This window comes from Pterocles gutturalis, unplaced genomic scaffold, assembly GCF_000699245.1.
Source record: "Pterocles gutturalis isolate BGI_N339 unplaced genomic scaffold, ASM69924v1 scaffold5767, whole genome shotgun sequence".
NCBI lineage: Eukaryota > Metazoa > Chordata > Aves > Pterocliformes > Pteroclidae > Pterocles > Pterocles gutturalis.
In genome coordinates, this window is record NW_010107788.1 from 59,320 (window position 1) to 83,136 (window position 23,817).

The following is a 23,817-nucleotide window of genomic DNA, read 5'->3' on the forward strand; positions in this document are numbered from 1 at the left end:
TCATTAAATTGCTGGCAAAACACGTCATGCCTATTCCCGTTATTACATCCATTTTTATTACATCAAAACTGGACCATATTAATTCTGGTATTTCCCAAAGACTGAACCTTTGGCCTTACAATCACAGTACTCTACTAATGTCCTTCTTTGGGATATAACAGACAACTTTATACCTTAAGTCTCAGTCTGTTACCAGAACCTCACACTTGCAATGAATGCAGTAGTAAATCTTACCTTTAAAGAAAGACAGATATCCATAACTTCTGCTGAGAATCAAAGTTCTTCCTACTTTGCTCATTACTCCTTGTTATTTTCTCCACTTTCTAACCAAAGGTATGTTTATCAGCCCCAGAGATTCTGGAAGCTGTGTCTGTTTCAAGCTTCCTTCTGATGATGTCTAAAAACACATAAAACAGCAATGAATGTTTATGTTGCCTGCAATAGCAAAAGCACATTGATTGTGGTCTATAGCTTGGACAGTATAATGGGACTATGATTTACAGCTTGATTACATCAGGAGATAGCAATTCTGTGATGCCATGTTGCCCAGAAAGTAGCTAATCCATCCAGAAGACTTATTTTTCCAGGTTCTACTATGCCAAAATCTAGATATACACAAGATAATGCACATAATTCTTTCCTTACCCTCCAAGACAGCCAACGCTTATTATTTTCTGTTTTCTGGGGTTTCTTGCTTTTATAGATTTAAATTTTATTTCTTGTTATATATTTTTCTACTTTGCCAAGAAACTAGAGGGAGAGGGGAAAAAATATTCCCAACTAATTAAAAATTTCAGTGTGCTGCAAAAACAGAGCACACTTTCTCAGCAATGCTAAACTTTGGGTTGCTAATACTGACAATTCATGTACAGCTCCCTAGAATGTCATTAATTGGTCCCGTTGACAGTAGGTTTTCCTAAAGGACCAACCTAGAAGTTGCTTCTTATTTTCCATTAACTCCATTTCAATTAGCATGTCTCTATCAGGGAACCCAGATGTGCTCATTCCTTCATGCAGGTTTTACTTCAACTGTCTTCAAGAAATTAATTCTTCATGTGCAAATCTTCATAACTGAATTTTAAATATAAAAGCTGAGGAAACGTGAAGACAAGATGTATTGTAGTGCAGAAGGATTTAGCCATGTGGATGTGGCCTGCTCACATTTGCTTTGTTACTTACTGACAGGAGAATGTTGCTTGGCAGATGTTTTCATCAAACACAAACTTCAAAAGGAATACAGTGTAAATGATGAAGATACTATTTTTTTTGGACTGTACTGGTGAAGGATTTCATACCATCTTCTCATAAATGAGCATTGGTATAGACCTGTTCCAGGAGGGAGAACTGCTGTACTATATAGTGAAAAGCCATGGCCAGGTTTACACACACGTCCCTCTCTGCACGCTCCCAAGTATCTGGGAACCCCAACCTACGCGAGGTGTCAAAATGCCCCAGGTGAGTTGTTCAACACATCTGAATGGAGCACACTGGTGAGGAGCTGCATTTAGGATTTTGAAGAAAACTCTGGAAGGGACACTGTACCCTCTTCCCCTCAGATTCAAACCAAGGCCCTTGTCCCATGGTTGTCTTGTATGGCTACATAGAACAGCGCAGGGCACACCATTTTCTTTTTAAACTCAGCAGCACTAATCTTTTACTTACTAACCTAGAGACTGCAGCACTTGATCACTTGATCTGGATACAAGACCCTCAAGTCTTACAAACTGTTCAACCTGAAAGAATCAGTCCCAAATCCCCCACTTGGCAGGGGGATAACTCATCTTCAGGCTGCAAGCGGCGGATGAGGAAGTGGAGGGAAAGACAATTCCCAGCCTTCCTTCTGAGCATCTTCTGCTTAAAAAAAAATATATATATATATAAAAACTACTTATGTGGGATAGCATTGTAGATAATTGTCTGTGGATAACTGTGTGCGTGTGAAAAACATAATATCTATGTATATAAATACACACACACCTTTAGGTATTCATAGTACTGGAGAAAGATCAACCAGCATGATGTGTTAACCTAATAATGCAGGCACAAGCCTGGGAGATAGGAAGCAGTTTCCTTCCAAGAACTATTCAAACAGAAGAGGAAACAAAGGCCCTAGGAATCGTTTTTGAATGTGATACTTGATTGCACAAGATGTGCAAGTGTTATTAATTCTATTCATATGAGTAGTGTATGAGTAGTTCCTCTGAAGATAATCATTATCTTTGCTAAATCAGAACCTGTGGCAATAATTAATGTGTTATGATTTGAATTGAAAAAAAACCTGAAGAAATGTTATCTCAAATTCATTGTGATATTTTGATAACAGAACAATAACTTCAAAACACTTTTCCAAGAGCTTTGAAGATTTGCCTGTTTACTAGATTTTATATTCAGAAATTCCCACAATGTTTTAACTCAAGTTTTACTAAAAACAAGTAAAAAATGAGATTTTTTTTCCATCCTTATACAAAGTGATGTAAAAATATTTTAAGTTTGTTTACAAGATTTTGTTGAAAAACCTGAAATTCAACACCAAGTGTAAACGAAAGGGAAAAAACCACAATATATTAAAAGTGAGGCAATGAAATAAGTTGATTAGAGAGTAAATACCCAGGCTGAGAGAAATGAACTCTGTCATCAGAACAGAATATGTCATTGGCTATCACTTAATTTATGATTTTATTTTTAGTTAAATGTAGACTTCTTCCAGCAAGCTGTGGTAACGTAGAAACTGTCTTCACCTGATCTTGAAGTATTATGTATCCAACTCCTCTGTAGGCAAACTATCCTATTATCATTGACTTCAGTAATGTCCAGCTATTAAACTGGTCTGAAAAAATTAAAAATCTGAGTCTATCCATCTGTTCTGGTCTAATGCAGATTAAAAGCACAATGTCAATGCATGGTAATGATTCACATCACACATTAAATTTCATAGTACAAACATTCATGAACTTTTTTCCCCCCAAACTGCACTCCTAGAGAAAAACAAACAAACAAACAAACAAAAACCCAACAAACTTAAAACTGACTCAGAGGAAACACAGTGGCACTCACTATGCTCTGACAGAAACAAGAATGATTAACAAACTGTTCTGTAAGCAGTAGACTTAATAAAGCCTAGTTTCCTAAGGATTTCCAGCTTTCCTTGCCACAGTAGCCACAGCTTTAGTCCACAGACTCCAGGACAACCCACACCAGGCAGGAGAGCAGGGCTGGGGCTGGGGCTCCCTGCCACACACTGCTGGCCTGATGCTGCCAGCAGAAGTTAAAGCAGCTGAGTCCTGCCTGCCTTCCCCAAAGCAGGCACAAACTTGGATTTCATCGGATTTTCACAGAGTAGCATAATGGTTTTTCAATCTCCTACCTCTCTGTTAAGCCTGACTGAAATTTGCAGTGTTATGGAGGGTGGCTAAGAGAAGGCAAGCGGCTACAAACAGAAAAATTTGATGCTGTTTCCTTTGGAGGCCAAGCTGGTTGGTTTTTTGCTTTTGAGGTTATGAGAGTTACACTTTCTGAGTTTTCACAGTTCATGTGATTCCATTTCCCATTAGCTATCGTGAATATTTTCGTCATCTTTACATTTACGTATGAGAAAACCCAGTATTACCCCAATATAAAGGTAATATTATATATTACCTTTTAATAATGATGTATCTCCATTTTAATAATCATTAGCTTTTCTCTTATGTCCTCTCCAGGAAGAGCTTGTAGACAGTTCAACACTCACTGGAGTGATTTAGCAGTACAAGAAGGATGAAGAGTAGGTTTGGTAAACACTAAAACTGTTTTATAACATTTGATAACCAGACTGCATGTTCCAGATAACTATATATTTCAATTGAGATCCCATGTCATTCATTAATAGGTATCATTGGATGCAGAAAACTTTAAAAAACAATTTCTAAAAGCCTAACGTTCCTGAATCCCAGTTTTACTCTAGTTACCTGATAAAACCTACTGAAGAAGTGTGATAAAATTGGTTTAAGTGAATATTCAATTAGCAAATCCATCAAGTCTATGTAAAAGCATGGGATATAAAAGACATTTGCTTAGATCAATAGTGTCTGGGAAGCACCACAATCTAGAATCCACCTTGTTAAAGCAGACAGGCTATAGCTCCATATGTAATCAACCTGGATCAGAGCAGCCCGGCAGTCCTTCAAACATAAATTATTACCTGATTCTAAGTGAGAGACTTTGAGCTTGAAACTAGAGTCCTGCAGAAGCGCTTTGGAAAGATTTTTCCACTTGCGGACAGTGAATTACAGAACTGGAAAATAATGATATTATGCATCTTTGACCTGTTGCTCATTGCATGCTTTGGATTGAAAGTGGTTTGTTTACCAAGGAAATGCAGCTGACCTAAGTTTCCACTGGTTTACACTCAGTACAAAAGCTACAGTTATGGATAGATAGTACTAGGTATTCACTTTGCTCATGTAGAAATACATTTCTAAGATAGAAGGGACCTGTTGATAGGTTCGATTTATCTTGGGGCCAGTGCCTATGTAATGGGAGAAGGACACAACACACTGCTTTCTGCAGCCTGTGATACAGAGTCTGTCCATCAACACCTGGGTAAACACAGGTCTTTTCCAACCTTTCCTACTGTATTAGGTCACATCTTCCCTCAGTAAGAAAAGCCTGAGGTTGCCTGTGCAAGAGATGGTTGAGAGCTCAAGAACTTTTATTCAGTCTCCTTGGGCTGGGGCTGAACACTCTCCCCTGAAAGGACGGTCAGCCCAGGTGTGTTTTGTAGGGGAGCACCAAGAGGAAATGCATGGTGAACAAGTATTGGGCTGGTACAACTTTGGGGTTCTGCTGTGCGCAGAACTACCTCCTTTTATTGGCTTTGAACCCAGCACCTACACATGTTGGGTGGTGGTCTGTAGCTTTGGTGTTAAAAGGATGGTGAACATTCAGTATCCATGAACCCAATCTGTGCCACAAATAATTTTTGTCTCTTTTTTCTGCCATCTAAGTTGTCACTTTTCCATTCTGAAGATCTCTCACCTCAAACAGGAGGTGTTCCAGACCTTTGATTAACCTTATCACCATTTTCTGACAAGTTTTGAGTTCTCATTTATCCTTTTTATTGTTACAGGACCAGAACTACATGCTCTAATCGAGGTGTGGATGATCCAGAGATTTAAACAGTGGCACAATGTTCCTATCTGATTTGCTCTCTTTTTTTTTCACAATAATTTATAGTATTTAATTTGCCTCCTTCCCCACTACTGAGCTGATCTGTACATGAACTACCTACCATAGCACGAAACCCTTACTCCTGAGTGACAGCAGTCAGTTCTGGTATAGCATTTCACCGATCCTGCAGCTAAAACATAACAAGAAAAACAAAATCCCCACTGGCACAACAACAGCAAACCAGAAACCTTTTCTTTCTCTTTTCAAAATGAGACAGAATTTGCAGTATCCATTCCTTGGTTTTACCAGAAGATGGTGGCACAGGGCACCTTTTCCTGTAATCCCCAGAATTTGAGGCTTTCCTGTAATCCCCAGAACAGTTCTACCTGCGGAAAGCAATTTAGCAGGAACACACTAAAAGCTTGGCTTCTCACAAGGATCTTACTACTCAAAACTGGTATACTGAAATTATAACATTTTGCAAACGGAATTTGCCCTGCAGACCTTCTTCACGTGGTATAAAGGGAACTGTTCTTATGCAAACAACTTTTAGAGTGACAAGTTCACCAGAGAATAAAAGTTCTCATTTTGGAATGAAGATGTCTACACAGAGAAACCTCTTGGCATTACTATTTCAATTTAAATTTATGCATTTCATTATTTATCTTTGTGTTGCAGACATAGCTTTAAACAAACACTAAGAAAATACCTCATGTAGATATTTTGGAATTATACTTGAAGTTTTTTCTCCCAAAGCCAGACAGAAAGTATTAGGACTAAGCTTAGCAAAGTGTTATCATTTGTTATTATTTAATAAACTATTTTTGTTGGCTATAGTGAAAAAGCAGAAGGCAGATCAGATAGCCGAATTAATATATTCATTAAAGTGAAGTTTATGATATCATTTCATTGCTCATATCCCTTTTCTTAAACAAGTCTTTGGCACCGGAATCTTTTGGGATGTTTAGGATTCTGACAGGTCACCAAGATAGTTTAATGCAATTCGCTTCCCTATTTCAACAGAGGCAGAAGAAGAGGTTGTGTGGTTGCCCTTAGCCTTTGCAACTGACATTCTGGCAGGTTAGCACAATCCGTTTTCCTTCAATGGCTTGCATTAACATGCCTCCAGAAGACACTGGTATTCAGGCTGTACCTACCTAGGGTTTCTGTCATTGCTGTGCCATCTTTCCCACCCTGCCAAGGTAGAAGCGACTAGAAGGGCTGGAGCATATTTGCTTCTATTTGACGCCTCTTCTCAGTCACCCTTGACACAACTGTGAAAACATCAAGACTTTGACACACAACACAATGATGGGCATAGGAATGAGGTAGTAATCTCTGGCTGGGGCAACTGGAGTGTCATGGTTTAGGCCCAGATGGCACTGCCACCACCACGCAGCCACTCACCACCTCACTACCCGCTAGTGGGATGGGGAGGAGAACCAGAACAAAAGGTAAAACATCGTCAGTTGAGACAAGGACAGGAAGGGATCACTTATGGTCACAGGCAAACAGGCTCGACTTGAGGAAAAAATCAATTTAATTTGTTACCAATCAAATCAGAGTAGGATAATGAGAAACAAACCCAAATCTTAAAAAACACCTTCCCGCCACCCCTCCCTCCTTCCCAGTCTCAACTTCACTCCCACATTCTCTACCTCCTCCCCGGCCACAGCGCAGAGGGACACAGTCCTCCATGAACTTCTCTGACATGAGTCCTTCCCACCGGCTGCAGTTATTCATGAACTGCTCCGGTGTGGGTCCTTTCCATGGACTGCTCTAGTGTAGGCTTCAAATGGAGTCACAGCCTCCTTCAGGTGCAGCCACCTGCTCTAGTGTGGGGTCCACCACGAGCTGCTGGTGGATATCTGCTCCACTGTTACCCTCTGTGGGCTGTAGGTGGATCTCTGCTCCATCACTACTCTCCATGGCTGCGGGGAACAGCCTGCCATCTCACCACAGGCTGCAGGGCAATCTCTGCTCCAGTGCCTGGAGCGCCTCCTCCCCTTCCTTCTTCACTGACCTTGGTGTCTGCAGAGTTGTTTCTCTCACATCCCACTCCTCTCTCCCCTGCCAGATCCCAGGAGGTTTTTTTCTCCTCTTAAATATGTTATCACAAAGGTGCCACCACTGTTTACCGATGTGCTACCATTGGCTCGGCCTTGGCCAGAGACGGGGTCCAACTTGGAGCCAGGGAAGCTTCCAGCAGTTTCTCACAGGAGCCATCACTGTAGCCTCTCACCTTGCTACCAAAACCCCACCACACAGACCCAATACATGGGGCCCAAGATGCCTTGGAATTTCATCCACAAGATTTATCAGAGGAATAGAGCTCAGACTTGAAAGACAGAAGATACAGGAACAGAAGATAAATTCAAGTTGTTCAATCCAGTATCTGTCCCTTGACTATGTGAGATACGTTATGGGGTTTTTTGTTGGCTAGATAATCTGCATCTATGTGAACAGCAAATCTAAATGAGGTCTAGGCTTATGCTCTATTTTGCATTCATTTGTAGTTTAGGACCTGCTTTTTGTTGTATATTTCATCTCCTCTGTGCACAGATGTTTTCTCTTGCTCCGAGTTTCTTTCCTGGCTGCAACCAAAGTTCTTATGACAACTACAACACTTAGTGAATTACCTTATTCTATGTTGTTTTTTCCTTTCAAATATTTTCCTTCAGCAGAGCGTCTTCCACATGGTCTGTGTTTCCTACATGAGACATAGTAAACAATGCAGCAACTTTTCCTTAAGATATTTGCACAAGTCAGGCAAAGGCTTCTTCAGACCTTCCATATGAGCATCACATTGATGTTAACAGAAGTTTTCCAACCAGAAAGGATACTTTCTTGTTTAGTAAAGTAATAAATTATCTTTTGTTTCCAGGTGGCTTATGGAAAAGAAACTGTAATGTAAGACAAATAAAGACTCATTTGTGTAAATTGGGGTAATCCACTTGTAACAAATTCATCTCCAGGGGTAGGATTGAACTGAAAAGCTACCTTCATCATGGAAGTTCTCTTTTACAAGAAGCCAGTAAAGTCAACTGCAGCAACATTGGTGCTGAGCTGAGGTTGTGTAACCAAGGTATTAATCATACTCAAGGACATCAACATGAAATTAATGAATTATATTGTTTTCTTCAAAACTGTTAGTCTGAAGACAGCACAATTACCAAGTTATTTAAAAATTCATTCTCTGTTAAACCTGGGACTGGGAACTTACAAAGGGTATTTCCAGGTCAGTCTTTGCTGGCTAACAGTTTACAGGGAATGGATGATACCACCATTGCATATGTGTGCTCAGTTTAAATCTAATGAAAGCAGCCTCCTGTGGGCAAGGGCAGAAGTGCACTGCCACACAGGGAATGATTACGGGTATGATTAGAAGGATGTGTCACAGGACTCAGAGATACATAGCCCATGGTGGTCTTCAGGCTACTTACTTTCCCTCCTGAGAATTTGCACTCATCCTAGCTCCCACTGCAGGGAATACTTGGAGTTTTCATTGAAATATTTTCATTTAAAAATGTTTGTATTTCTCTTGCACTGTTTCCTACTGGGAAACTCTAGTGCCTCTGTGCTTTGGAGACAAGACTTGAATGCTGGATTAGGGAGTAACACTGCTGTGAGGTTTGGTTCGTTTTTTTTTAATACCTCCAAAAGCTACTTAGAGTCATGTGAAAGATGAGCTGGGTTGTGAGGCACTGGGGCTGCCGTGTAGCTGCCGTACAGGTACTCCTAGTTCTCAGAATCTACAGTATAAACCCATCCTTCCTAAAGAACTGGTTTTTAAGAGCTTAGTGAATCTCTGCTTGAAATGAGTGTGAGTGCTGGGAAAAAGCCTGCTGCTTTTGTTGTCCTGAATCCACTGAAACAATTAGAATAGGGTTGGCTTACATGTGGATGAATTCCCATTTCCTTGAAATAGCAGCAGCGATCAAGGGCTGAACAGATGACATAGCTGTGGGGAGAGGGCTGGTGTGCCCATTCAAGGGTGAGTTCTCCGAATATCAGGGTTGGGGCTCAAATCATATAACTGGGAATAAGAAAGGAAAGTCCAAAGTACTGGTAGCATCTGAATAGCAGGGTTTATGTGAGCAACTGGTGTTTCTGTGATTATCTCATTGCTTTGTGCCTTTTGGCATTGAGTCAGCTCCTTTCCTTACTGACAAAAGGTAACATGCATTGACCACATACTGCATTAGCCCCAAAATCCCACTGCTTCATGGACTGTGACAACATACTGCATGGACTCTGCCATGGGGCAAGGCAAACAGAGCTTTACTGACAGAAGCTATCCCATCAGCAAACAGAGTCCCAGTGGACCATAAACAAGGTCAGCCAGAACAAACTTACTGTCTCCCACATGGCTCAGAAGCTGTAAGGGAAGTCTGTCACTCAGATCTGCTGGGGCACAGATAGGCTGTCCTTCAGGGACTTGTCCCAGTCAGTCCATCTTCCCTTGCAGGGATTCTCATCTGAGATATGCTCTCTTTAGGTAAGTCCTTTTCCTCAAAGCTTCCTGTAAGTATGTCAGGTCAAGGCTAACAGACTCACAGCAGGTCATTTGACTTGGATAGTTATGATAGGGGATCACATACTCTAGTGTAAGCTGTATTGTTTCCTCCTGTTGGCTGTTGCTGTAGGAAGCCGAGTGGACAACACTTTACAGGGTGTAAAGAAGCTGTTGTTCTCTTTCAAGACTTAGTTTGGATCCAGCTGTCCCGTAGACTGAGAGAATGCATGTGTGGAATTAACCTGTCCTAACCAGATCTGGTTTTGTTGTAGTGGAAGATTGAGGGGTGTTAATAAAATCAGCTACGGATGAATGAAAGACACTATGAAATACATGTTTACCACAGACAAAATGAATACGCAGTATATAAATGAAATTTTTAGCTTTTTTAATCTGTCAGAATCCTTCCTTTCCTTCTCTACCATTAATACACTAGATAGCGTGAAGAGGAATATTTCCTGTCACACACTAAACCATACAAAAGCAACGTGGACAAATGATGAAAGGCAGACTAACACCATTTTCCTGAAATTAGGATAAAATGTCCGTCTCCACAAAAACTTTACAGAGTTGTCCAGTTCTTAAAGAACGTAATCAGGAATATCCTGAGAGTAGTATCAGCCAAGTATATTTAGCCCCCTGTTCTATGGATCTCTATACTGTGAACTATAAGCATTTTTATGCCTTCCACAAATGTATAGCACAAGGCTAGGTTTTTTTCTTGTTCTCTCCACATTCTCTCCTTCCAGAGAGATTTGGGATGACCCATCTTCTCACTTCAGGTCCCTGCCACAGCTCAGGCAAACCTGCTTGTCTGGAGCATGAATTTCCTCAAATGGAGGACAACTGTGGTGATGCCCCACATTCTGGTAGATACCTGCCAAGCCCATCCAGCATTCAAAGGTGCCCTGTTTGATACTTTTGCCAGTAGCACTCACTCCTTATGCTTCAGTGTGAAAACTCTCAGTGCAGCTCTCTTCCTGCAGTTCCTTGCCTCCAATCTCAAAAGCAAAGCCCTGGGAGGTAGATGGGGCAGGAAGTTGCTCCATATATTATTTCCCAAAGCTTCTGCTCTGTCCTAGCAACTATGAGATTTTTTCTAACCTTTTCCCTTTAGCAATAGAAGGGAAAGAACCTGTTTTTCTGCCACCCCACTCTGATAAATATCTCACCATCCTACCTTCTAATCAGTACCGGTGCACTAATTTATCAGGGTGAGATCTCACTGAAGCTGCTCCCAGCTCTTGTTCAGTTCATACAGCCACCTCAGAGCAGGCTGCCTCACACCACAGCAAGTTATCATTGATCTCAGCTCTGTAAAAGCCGCTGCTTTGCACAGAGGCGCAGTATCTTCCAGTCCACTGAGCGATGGTATCTTGCCCCAGCAGAAGCAATTGCTCAGGGCTTCCACTGAGTTCTTGCTGTTGGACCAAGGGGACTCATGCAAGGCAGCAGTCTCCAAGCCTCCGTGGTGTCAGAAGCATAACCCCCACTGTATGCTATACCCATGCTACAAGCACTGTTGGGTCTCAATAAAGCACCTCTGTGTGAGGTGGACCAAGTTTGGGAGAACAGGTCAGAGGACCAGAGAGGTGTCAGAGGTAGGGAGCTTGTTTGTTGATTTGGGGCTTGCATTGCCTTCGCAGTGCTCACAGCACATAGCCAGGACCACTGTAGAAATGAGCAATGTACATTCAGGAACATCATCTTCCCAGTGACAGGGACTAAACTCTACTTCCAAAAAGTTTATCCAGAGTCAATGCACAATGGCACGAGTCAAAGCAGTGCAGTGGGAAAGCAGCTGTCAAAGCAGGAGCCAGTCTCAACTTGAGGCAGCAGCTGCATGGTAAAGGGTTTGCCATAGACTTCAGCAAGGCTGAGCAGTGAGCTCCAGTCCTCCACTGCAGCAAGAGTGGGTGGTCTGCAGACCCACAACAGCAAAAGAGTGTTTACACGTTACTTGAAAACAAGTAGGGACATACGGAGAGAATGTAAAGAATTGCTATCTCCATGTGAGAAAAGATGGACTCATTTAACAGCCTTTAAAATATATTTTACAGACACCTTGCCATGTTAATAAGAGTGATCGAAAGTTTTCGTTGATTTTGGAAGATTTCTAACAGGATAGGAAGAGACTGAAGACACTGATAATCAGTCCTTAAATGATGGATTTAAATGACAGTGCTTATTTCGTTCATCAGCCATAGCAATAATTTGTGGATCACATTGTAGCAGGACAACTCTTTGACAGTTTATGCTTAGTGTCACTGTCTCTCAAAGTTTTTTACTGACCCTGTGGACTGCAAAAAGACACTTACTATGAGTGCTACAGCAGAATAAGTCTACTGTCTCAGAGATTTTGTCTTTTTTGTCAATGTTTTTTAAGACGTCCTAGGCAAAGAGTTGGAACATGTGAGAAAGAACAGGTTGGTTGAGGGTAAAGAACAGCTACCTAGGCAGTAAAGAGCTGTGTAGGATCTGACTCAGCTGGACATTGATCATCAGCAATTCCTGGAGAAGAAATACTAGAATTGCAGAGGACATGTTACCCGTTCAGATAAAGCTTTTGGTGAGTAACCCAGAACTGAAAGCAGTCTGGACAAAACCACTTAACAGAGAGCATGCACATGTAAAAATAACAGCAGACTTTACAAAAAAAACCAAAGAAAAGTAAACAAAAAAGGAAAATTTGGAAAATGTGTTAATAACTTGAATTACTCATCTGGGGAAAATGTTATATTTTAAAACTGGCAGTTGCTTGGTGTTTTTTTACAATTTTTTGCTTATTAGTTTGATGGAGAAATTCCTCATTTACTTCTGAATATTCCTCAATCAGAGAGTAGTTAGTAGCACTAACTAGCCCACATATGTGAACACTGTAGCCATTGTAACTCATGTCGAAAACTGGCATGCCCAGTAACTGAGAAATTACTTCCTAGTAGGATCAACAATTTTCCCCATGAAAAGTGTGGTGCCAGTTGCTTTGTCAGAAATCAATATAATGAAGGGCCTGTTGAATCTGATGGTAACAGAAGGATGGAGAACTCTGGTAAGGATTATGGCTGTGGCTCCTGCAGCCTCAGTTCCAGCCTCGTCAACTTCCAGGAGGGCCTTGTGAATTGCCTGCAGGGAAAAGGAGCAAACACTGCAGTTTATATAAGGGACAGCAAGCAGGGGGTGAAGATACACACTCTTCTTATGGAATATTTAGGAGAGGAAAGGAGCGATAAAATCCAGTGGACCAAAATTTATTTTATGGTAAATCTACAACAGCCAGCAACAGGAGTGTTGTCCATGTTAGGACTGAACAGGGAGGGCCAAAAATAAAAATTGACACACTTTAGATGCAGCCTCACCAGTGCTGCATAGAGGGGGACAAGAACAGTCCATGCACTAGCTGGTTTATTTTCTTAGATGGTTTGGACTTCCAATAGCAACACTTTCTCTGTTATTCCAAGGTTAATGGAAGATTGCTGTTCAAATGCTAATACAGGGGCAATATTTGGCATCTTTGCCACATTAAATCGTAGCTTAAATGACATGGTGAAATTCTGGCACTGCAAACTGAAAGTCTCCTGGAAACTTTGAGAATATTAAACCATTAGGTACTAATCAGCACAAATATCATAATATACTTTTCATTTATAATTTGACAGGATCACATGTAAACAATCATATTCCAGTATGAAGAAATAGTTTTAAATCCTGTCCAGGTTTTCCATGTACTTAATATCCAGCCTTCCAATAGCGGTATTAGAATAGTAAAAGGGTGGGACAGAAGACTCTCTGTAGAAAAGCACAGTTACTAAGCAAGACCCGATGTGTCATTGTGAGTTTTACTTACAACTTCAGTAGGACAAGGAGGGAAAGCAAGTTTTTAAATACCCCAGGTATAACTGATCAGAGCAATCAACCACCACACCATCACCAGCTCTGTCTGTTCACTTACTTGTGAAACCTGAAGATCACGGCTGCCACTAATCCCAGACAGATCAGCATTACTAGAGAATACTTCAGTAATACCCATTTCCTTGAACAGGGACTTAACATCGTAAGACCCACTAATAGAAATCTTTGGTAACTGCAGATCTAATCTCCTGTTGAACAAAGAAAATGAAACAGCAGTGAAGCATTGCAGCCTTGTTTCAGACAACAGGCTGGATAGTATGCAATTCAGTGACGCTTGAAAGCATTCTTTTGATTGCTGATTTGTTTGATGGTATCATTTGTATTTCCTGAGAAATCTGGCATCCAGAGAGAAATGTCATTTTCTTGTACCTACATTCTCTCTTTGATTTTGGAAAAAGAAACTAATTTCTTCATTGACACTACAGTGCCACATAAACAGCTGGCAGAGTTTTGTGGCTAGAGGGCTACAGAGACTAAGCAGACCAACTGTGGAAAGACTAAAAGAAAGGAAAAGGAGGATAAAATCTTAGACACAGTGAAGCAAATTAATTATGATAGCACCATGAATGAAGATGTATGGTAGCCGAAAGGTAGCCAAGCAAGTCTTGAGGCAGTTGTTACAATGTTGTGTCCCCTTTTGTCAGGTCAGAGAGCCTGCAGTTGCTTATCAGTTATGCTCTGCTCTGACTCATCTTGGGAATTGCTTAAAATTCTGCCTTATGAAATCAGGACATTATACCCAGGAGGACGTGATCTGAAATTAATGCTTTCTCTTAAAAATAATGATGTGTCCTCAAATATAGTAATCCATCTACCTAGAGTTACCTGCTTGCAAGTTTGTTATCCCATTTACAAATTGTTTCCTGGGAGAGAGCATCTTCCACTTGCTTCATCTTTCCATCATCAGGCAGAATGAACAATGCTCGTGCAGTGCCCTGATAAGGCAGTTCTACCACCTCGCAAGAGAGATCCTGGTCGTAGTAACTGTCATAACTACTGTCACGCTGCATCATGTGGACTCTAACAGATGTATTTGTGTTCACAAAAAAATCATCCTCAAGTGTTCGCAAAGGATCAAAAGACTTTTCCCAGGCAGCTAATGGGGGAAAGGAGATGTTGCACTCAAACATGTGAAGATCATAGAAAATGGCAGATATAAATCAGACTAACTTAAACATTAGGATGCTGGGGGGCTGTTTATGGGGGAAGAGGATCACTAAGTCACTTCAACCTCCTGCATCACACACAATAAAGCATTTTAGCTGTGCAGTAATTTCAGCATAGTTAGTGTGACTAACAGTCCTGTCTTGCTGAAAAACAACCAAAGGTTGATGAGGTCCAATTGAGAAAATCCTGCTTCTGTTGAAGCCATAAGTTTCCATCACTTGTGCCTTTTATGTAATTTAAATTCAACCACTTAAACATTCAGCCACAGAGTCTTGTTATGCCTTTCCTGTTAGGCTGTACTCGATGCAAGCTGACTGCACTCAGCCTGGTGAGGAATTCATTGGCAGAGTAAAGGATCCTAACATTCAGGCAGGGCTCTAGAAGCACAGTCCTCAAAATGCTATGTCCCAAGTTTTCATGCAGCATACCTAGTAGATCTGCCATCATACCCTGGAATTGCAAGGATGCCAGTCCACTAAGTTTGACTGGCACATACAGTCAGCATAGAGATCTTGGAAGCATCTTTAGTCATTATGCCCTCAGACCAGCGAGACTACATGCAGTGTGTCCCTGATTGTGAGGCAGTCCACTAGAGTGTGACTTCTCTGTCCACACCATTCAGGCAAACTGGGCCAAAATCAAGCAATCAGTATTTCTCAACAATCAGATACCTGCTTTTAGCCAGCTCTAATCTTTCCTTTGAAGGTCCCACACAGTTTAGCTCTTTCCTCAATAGCCACTCTGCTAATAAATCACCAAGAATTTCCTACACATTTTGTTTTGCATCAAAATCATCTGCTGGAGTATTATGTTAAATATCTTACCTTTAAAAAAAATGTAGTTAACAAGAACCAATACAGTATTTGGATCAAGATGACCAATTAATTCAGGAATTTTCCCCTTGGTTTTCTCCTCTATGTATTTATTGATTTGCTTCTTAGCTTCTTCTGTTTCATGGAAATTGCTAGAAAAAAAATCTGCATCATAATATTGTTTGGTATTTTGTAAAAATGTCTCCTGTGGTTCGTAACCAATAGCTGTAAAAAGGGCATTCCCTATGTTTAATGTGATGTTAACATCAGTACAGTTCAGTACTGCTAAAACTTCATGAAAACTTTCATGTATATCATGTATACGAGTCTCACTCAGATTGTCAAAGCCCAGTCCTTCAAAAATCTGAGACAGGGTGGTTGATTTAGCACCGACAGCCAGCATGGCAAAGGCAGTGGAAATGCTCATGGGAGAAAAGAAAACATTTTTATCAGCTTCTTGTGATATAACTTGCTTGTAAAATCTAAATACAAAATCTGCATAGTTAGAACCTTTCTTGTCACAGTTATGTGTTAATAAATTTTCTGATCCATCGTGCAGATTAGTAGTATTGACTTCATGGCAAATGCCTCCATGGTGGCAGTGGGTTACGGCACAAAGAACAGCAAGGAGTAAGCACAGGCACAGGAGATACTTCATCTTCTTTTCAAATTATTCTGTCACAAAATAAAGAGTCATTAGATGAGCAGATGGTAATGATGAGCTTGGCAGTAAAATAATAATGAATAATTTGTTAGCATAAATATTATATATATTACAATTGTAAAGATCTAACGTACATAGGATATTTAAAGTGCCCATGGACACAATGTTAAATGTAATTAATAAATTCAACCAAATTATAAATTTAAATGTCAGGCATAATAAACCCATAATATTCCATTATAACTGCCATTAAAAGACAGTGCTCTTCTTCATTGGCAATGAGAGTACAGAGCCAAAGTCCACAATAATCTGTATTAACAATGACATTATCTTCCCTGGATGATTGTCTCCTATAGGGTACATCTAATCAAACAAGTTATCGTGAGGTAAGACACAGTGTGGGTTTCAAACACATCGAGTACTCCACGGTGCCTGCCCAAATGCCATTTGTAAATGTGAGGAAATGTGAGGCAGCTCACTTCTCATTGGAAGTGGGATAAATTCCCTCACTTTCATCAGGGCAACAGCACACAGGCAGATGGCTCTCACGGACTATCTGGTGCTTGTTAAATTCACATCCTTGTTTAGTTCATTGTTTCCTACTCACATGGCCAGTCATTGGCCACAGCTGATGTGTGACGGATGAAAGTCATCTACATAAATCTCAAGGCAAAATTCAAGGCAAAAGCCTGGAGCATCCTGTGCTATGTCAGCAGGGTACTCAGAGAAGGGCATAAAGACACATGGGAAACAGCAGGTTTGCACCAGATAATGAGGTGCGTGTTTGAAATGAAGGGACCCTCCTTTCGAGGGGCTGCAACAAGCATTTGTAACTTGTTAAATGGTGGTTTCCCCCTCACCATCGCTTAACCTGTGTGGGATTTGTGGTTCCTTCTAGACACGGGGAAGGCCTGGGTCCAAGAGGAAGAGAGGAGCACAGATCACATTTGTAACTCAAAGGACACTCAGATTAACCCCCTTGTAGATGACAAGTTTCTTCGTTATGCATGTTCTTCTGATGCTGACATGATGTACTTCACGTGAACCTCCTGCCCTCCACAGGAGCTGGAACAAGTCTCCACTTAATTTAGTTCCCTGCTGTTCTGGGAAGGCATCTTAGATAAACCCTCTTCAGAAATGCAACAAACTATCTATAAAAATAATCTTTTTGCCCTTTCAGCTTCTATGTGTAAACATATCTAGAACTTTTCTACTGTTATGGCTCCTCTTCTGGTTTCCAGCCAACACAGCCTGTTTGCATCCTTCTCTTCCAGGAATGCATTTTCCCATATCCTGCCAACGTGAAGTTCTCTTGGTCATTCTCAGATGTGAAAGATGACTGTATCTACTATCTAAACAAGATTTAGGTAGAGTTTCCAAGGGCATCCCAAGTTCCCGGATTCTTGGTGATTAACCAGTTGTTTTATTTTTTTATTGATATGGAGATCTTTAATGTTTTTATAGAAAATGTATACACTAGCTGTGTGTTCTCATTTTTGTTAGGATCTGAGCATGCTGAGTATGTCTGAGAGCAGACAGTGACCACTGCAATGACCTGCACTAAGTGGTAATGCTAAATTTTAATTTCCTTAAAGTGAAAGATGGAGTATGGCCCTATATGAGAATATTATTTGACTATTTGCATCTCTTCTAAGAAGAGCTCTCCCTCTTCCTCCCAGCCAAAAAAAAATCCTTTATGTACAGCAGACAAATGAAGCAATCATGTAGTACAGGGAGCGTTTCAAAAGTACTTGCTGTTTAACATTTCATAGACAGTTTTTCTGTAGTTGAGACATTGCACACTTAAGTGAAAAAGAGGATAATTTTAGTCTGTCCATGAACACTTCCTGTGTCTAAACAGAGTTTAGCCTACATTTCAAAGAATTTCTGAAGCAAAGAATATGTTTTTATCTGCAGCGAGTTTGTATTAGGTATGCCTCTGTTTTTAACTTCTGCTATAATAGATCAGTTAAAAAAAATTTTCTCAGTATCACAGCTCTCTAGAGAAATATGAGTGCTTCTACCAGAAGCTTCAAAACACTGAATATTGTCATCAAGTTTTCCCCACATAGTTTTCCCTTTAGAGATGTCAATCACATTAATTTCAACATTTTGAAATTAGAAAATTTCAGCCACAAATATTTTTTGTTACCATTTCAAAGCTGAAGAAACTGGAAAGGCTTTATTAAACCTGGGCTGTATTTTTAATATGCAAATTGGAAATTCAGAAAATAGTTCTCTGACTAACCACAGATTAGTTTGTCTATGGGAATAAAAGGGTTAATTAAATTTAAATTGTGGCCTTCCACCCACCCCCTATGTTTACCCCAATCCTAATTAGAGAGCCTGGCTTTAGCAATTTCGATGGTTGTTTTTTACAGTAAATCACAAGAAGAGTTTATAAATCAGACCTGGTTGTTCAGTCATTAGTGGGATTATGCTAATTCCGAGTCACTGTGAAGCTGTTTCCAACCTAAAAGGTGATTTCATCAGTATTCAGCTTTAACAACTAAGTCCCCATGACTTCAAAGGTTATTTTATTCTAATTTCAGGCTAAGCATATTCCCCCAGAACATCAGGTCCCACTGGTCCCTTGCATGTTTGCTTGATTAGTATTTCATAACAACATCCGCACACAATCAAGTCACAAGCAGACGAATGAAATTAACCTAACATGAAAATTCCACCAACTGCAGAAAGCATAATTTGCAAGTCTCTAAGAAAAATACATGTGCAGTACTTACAAAATCAGAAGCCCCGCTGCATTCGGTTGACCGTGCTGTTCTCCACACTGTTACTTATACTGCTGCATCATCTCTAATTTCCACTGTTAAATATTAAACAGATCTGACATAAATTAGAGCCAAACAAAAAAAAATGAGGAAGCAGAACAAATAATGATGAAATCAGGTTTCTGAGGATCTTCTCCACAATTCATCCAATGGAGCTGACAATCTTCAGCCATCTGAATAGCAGCTGTGACTTTCTGTCTGCTGTCTCTGACCATGTGGAGGATCTGAGCACAAACATTGTGCTAAAGACAATTAGGACCCTACTGGAAACTAGGAGGTTGTGCCTGGAAACACTGGAAACAGGTGCTAACTCTTGGTGTCAGAAGTCAGACTTTCTGTGCCTTGCTGAAGCCCCATGGAGCTGACAGCCACACATCACGGCAACTTGACTCTCTTCCAGTCTGACCAGAGACAAATCTTCCTCCTGATCCTCAGCCTGAATATGGACTCTGAACTAATTGCCTGTACCCTCTCAATCTGACCCTAATGGCATGCCATTGAAAGTATAAGTAGCAGACGTGTTTCTCTGATGGGTTTCCTACTCTGGCTGATGTAGTCCCTTCATATATCTCAGTTCTCTGTGCATCTGTTACTGCCCCGGGCAAGTGGTGGGAAGACAAGTAGCAAGCTGTTTTCTCTACTCCCACACATGCAGTATGTGTGCACCCACTTCTCCTTCTCGTTTCCCCTCTTGCACAAAATGAAATTGTTGGAATGAAAAAAAAATACTGCTTGTTTCTCTTAACTTCTTTTTCCAAGAGGAATAAAAGGCTGGTGAACCAAACTGGCCAATTTTTTCTGGTTAATAACAAAGACCATGACTGACCAGTGACATTAAATACACTTCCCCATTGGTGATGACTCTTTTCCCCTTGTACTTGTTTACCCACATGTGTAATGTCGTCGTTATAAACATAGAAAAACATGGGACAAATTGTCCCCTCCCCTGTCTTGACACTCCCCTTCTTTGTTTTCCTCTTTGTTTCTTTTTCCCCTTTCCTTTTTACCTTTCTTTCTAATTCTAGCTGTAAAAGGTCACAAACACTGAGATTGTTTTACTCATCAAAGCCTAGGTGAATGACAGGTCATGGTGGTCAAGGACAAACTGTGGTACAAAATGGTTATAAGCCTCTTGTTTTCTTTTTCATTTGTGAGGCATTGTAATTATTGTTTTGTTTTTAATAATGTTAAGCTACACTTTAACAAGGCATTTCCCAGCATTTCATTATAGCAGCAGCAATAAGGTGCTACACCAGCTTTAAACTAAAGCGATGAACAGATACACACGTGCCAGGTGCACCATGCATTGCCACAAGCCATTTGCAGCCCCACAGCTCTATTGACCACAATTTCAACCCAAACTGTGTTAGGAAACCACGTTAACCAGATTCATACTGGTCATTCATCTACTGAACTAGATCTTGCTTCTCTACTACTTATTTTTAACAGGCATAAAAATCCAGAATATTGAAATAACCAAACAGAAGTGGTTTATTGCTTCTGATAATCAAGACCGCAGTCAGCCAGTGACAAAGTCTACATTACCCAAATTTGTGTTACTGCTGTGTACTTCATGTAGGTCAGTATCTATTCCACATCCCAACTCCTATTTTGACTTCTTTATAAGAAATAAAGCCATATAGTATTTCATGCATTTACCAACATCTTGCGAACAGCTTCCTGCCAGTTTGGTTTGCTTTGAACAAATCATTCTGAAACAGCTTTAAACACATCTTAGTTAACCAGTAGCTGGTATTTTCAACAACAACAGAACCCTTCTTCTTGTCCAGTTTTTCTGTTATGCTTCTACACCTTACATCAGAAAATTATAGTTTTTGTGTCAATTTAACAATAATAACTGTACTGGGATTATGGCTCACACACAGGTTGCTTCAAATATTAAAAAAATCTTTATCCCTAGAGATCTATTGTATCATGAGTAACACAAGGCTTTGTAAGTGTAAAGTATATAGACCACAAGTATATTGACATAGCAGCAATAGGAAGGAAACAGAGTGTGGAATTAGGAAGGAATTAGACATTACCTCTCCTTTCCTTCCCCCTAATAGTTTTGAGTTATTTAGTAGTCTTTGGGAAGGATCAGGCAGTCAGAGTGCGGGGAAAATTGTTAATATTTCAGGTGTATGCATGTCTGGTGAACTGTGATTATTCTAGTCTGGATGAGGAATACAACAAAGAAAAAAGGCCCAAACTGCACACAGTGGTCATGCCATGCTTTCAATTCTTGGAAAATCCACTGTCCTGCCAGGAAGCCAAAATTCATTAGTTTAGAAAGGGAATGTGAAATGTCTGTATATGATGATGAGAACATTCACAAGGAGGAGGAAGTTCTACTCACAGAACCATTTTTTATTTGAGTTAGCATCACTAATACGTAGGAACTAAGTAGAGAACAGGGACTAAAACTGAAAAAAAATATATACTATACCAATGGCAGTGGCCAATAATTAACACTCATCACCATTTTTTGGTTGGAAAACCAGCACCAGTTACAAATCACCTACTGAAATGTAGCAGGTGTGTTACATGTGTGGTGCACCAATAACAACTAAACTGTATTGTTCAGGATACTAGAATGACTTCAGGATGGGACAGACTGCCTGATGAGAGAACCACTGGGTTGAAAATTCAGGATATATTGCTCTCTGTTGAGCAACCCAGATTTGAGCTTGGAAACATTACTAACACTGTCTTTTGGGCTTCACTTTTCTCATCTGTAAGATAAAAATAACACATTTAACGAGCTTAATGAAGGGTGAATAATTTTTTACCTCTTTGATACCACGGCACCTCCCTCGGTAACAGTTGGACACAATTTGAAATCTTGTGGTCTGAAGGATGCAACTTTATAGAGCTTCAAAGTGAAATTGGAAATGTTCCTCAGTTACAAACATACATAGAAAGTCCTCTGGACTTGCGCATTCAAGAGGTGCTAGCTACTTAGGTACATTACAGCATGGGAAGAGGTGATTAAGCACATATAAATTGTGTGTATTAGTGATCTGCATGCACCACATGACACTGCTAAGCCAACACTTTTACCAGAATTTTTTTCTTTCATGACCAGAAAATGCAAACATCTGTTGCCAGTACCTACTACACAAGAATCTTGCACAGGAAAACAAAGAAGGGTAAGATCTTTGTGCTCACTAAATGTTCCTTTTCACCTTCCAGTTTGACACAGCACCATGCCAGCAGGGATCATTTCACCTGAACGCTTCATCTACTGCCAGTCTAGTGTTGTGCTTTTAAAATCACACTTTTTGCCTATGGTAAGGCACCTGAATCCAGCTCTGACTGTTTAAACAAAGAAAGGAAGGATGATCATCTTCATTCAATAGCTATAAGCAGACAGGAACCGAAGTTTATACAAAGCGAACCTGTGACTGAGCTGGGAAGGGAAGCAGAAACTCCCAAGCCCCAGCCCAATGCTGTGTAACTACTGGCCCATCCTTCTTTCCTAATAATGTTCTTGCGTTAAAGAAAGAAAGAATTAATCAATTAATTATGGGTTTCGAAGAGCAATACAGTACTTAAAATTGTAATAAATGTGTGTCTATATAACATGAAAATACAGTTAACAAGAACCATCCCAATGAGTAATTCAAGACTTAAGCAATTACCATTATTTTGAAAGCCTTCATTAAAAAGTTCTTCTTCACCATCCCATTTGGTCCACTGACCCTGCTATCTGTGACCATCTCTTCTGAACTGCTTCCTTTACCTCCTCTGTACTCCTGAGTGATACCGAATTGAGCACCTACCTTTAATCACGCAGCTGATCAAAGTGGATTGAAGTAAACACTATTCTGTGACTCAGAAGCTCAGCTACCCAAGCACACGATATGGATTTTGGCTAATGCTCAAAGGACCCAGAAAGTGGTCTTGCAAGCCAGAGAGGCAATTTAGTTTATTACTCCTTGTCAGCCTCTCTGCTTTAACGGAATAGCTCTGTTGAAAATGAGGGTACAAACACAGGAGTCCACCATGGAACAAATGCAGAAGGGAGGCAAGTTTGAATTTTATTTTGAATGGATATAGTGTAGATTAAGCTTTGCTCTGGACACTGTTTTCAGCTATGTTGGGAGAAGATTTAGGGCAACGCCACATAGCTTTAAAAATCCTCCTGTAGATCAATACACAGACAAGTTAAAAAAGACATTTTTCCGTGTAATCAGCCATTACACAATGTCCTGGTTTCAGCTGAAACAGAGTAAAACTACAACACACAAGCACTTGAAATCTGTTAGTTTTAACAGAAAGTTGTTGTAATTGTGACTATTTCAGAGCAGACCAAAGTTTTCCTACCCCAACTAAGTCAATACTCTGTCTGGTGTTGGCTCCTACATATTGATATATGCTCTAACATTCTTTTTCTGCCTTTCTTCACATCACTCTGGTCACTTGCAGACCACTCTCATCTCCTTAGCACACCATGCCTTTGCCCCCTGCTCCCTCCATCAGCTTGGAGAGCAATGGCCAATAGGGCCTGTTGAAGAACCACGGAGGAAGGCATTCCCAAAAGAGTCACAGCAAGATCCTTCATCAAAAATCAACCTTTGGGGACTAGGGAAAGTCCAGACTGATTTTCACAGAATACCCAGATGTCTTCTTCCAAGGGCAGCAGAGCATTATGGCACTCCTAGGGCTGGGGTCAGAAAGAATGGGGCCCAGCCGTAGAGAGCAAAAGGTTAATCAGGTCACAAGAACTTCTAGGTGACAATGTCCTGCTCTCAGGTTCATTGATCAGCCAGTGAGAGTATTTTTTTTTCCTTGATGATGCAATGTTTT

The 23,817-nt window shown here is 40.4% G+C and overlaps 1 protein-coding gene across 1 annotated transcript; it reads right to left on the minus strand.

The window, feature by feature from the left end:
• Nucleotides 1–12,589: 12,589 nt before the first annotated feature.
• Nucleotides 12,590–16,207, minus strand: LOC104472514 (serine protease inhibitor 2.1-like). The gene is made up of 4 exons (XM_010088224.1): nucleotides 15,562–16,207; nucleotides 14,396–14,666; nucleotides 13,611–13,758; nucleotides 12,590–12,784 (listed from the first exon to the last, which is right to left on the minus strand). The coding sequence occupies exons 1-4, from the start codon at nucleotides 16,205–16,207 to the stop codon at nucleotides 12,590–12,592; spliced, it is 1,260 nt and encodes a 419-aa protein (XP_010086526.1).
• Between the last annotated feature and the right edge of the window lie 7,610 nt (nucleotides 16,208–23,817).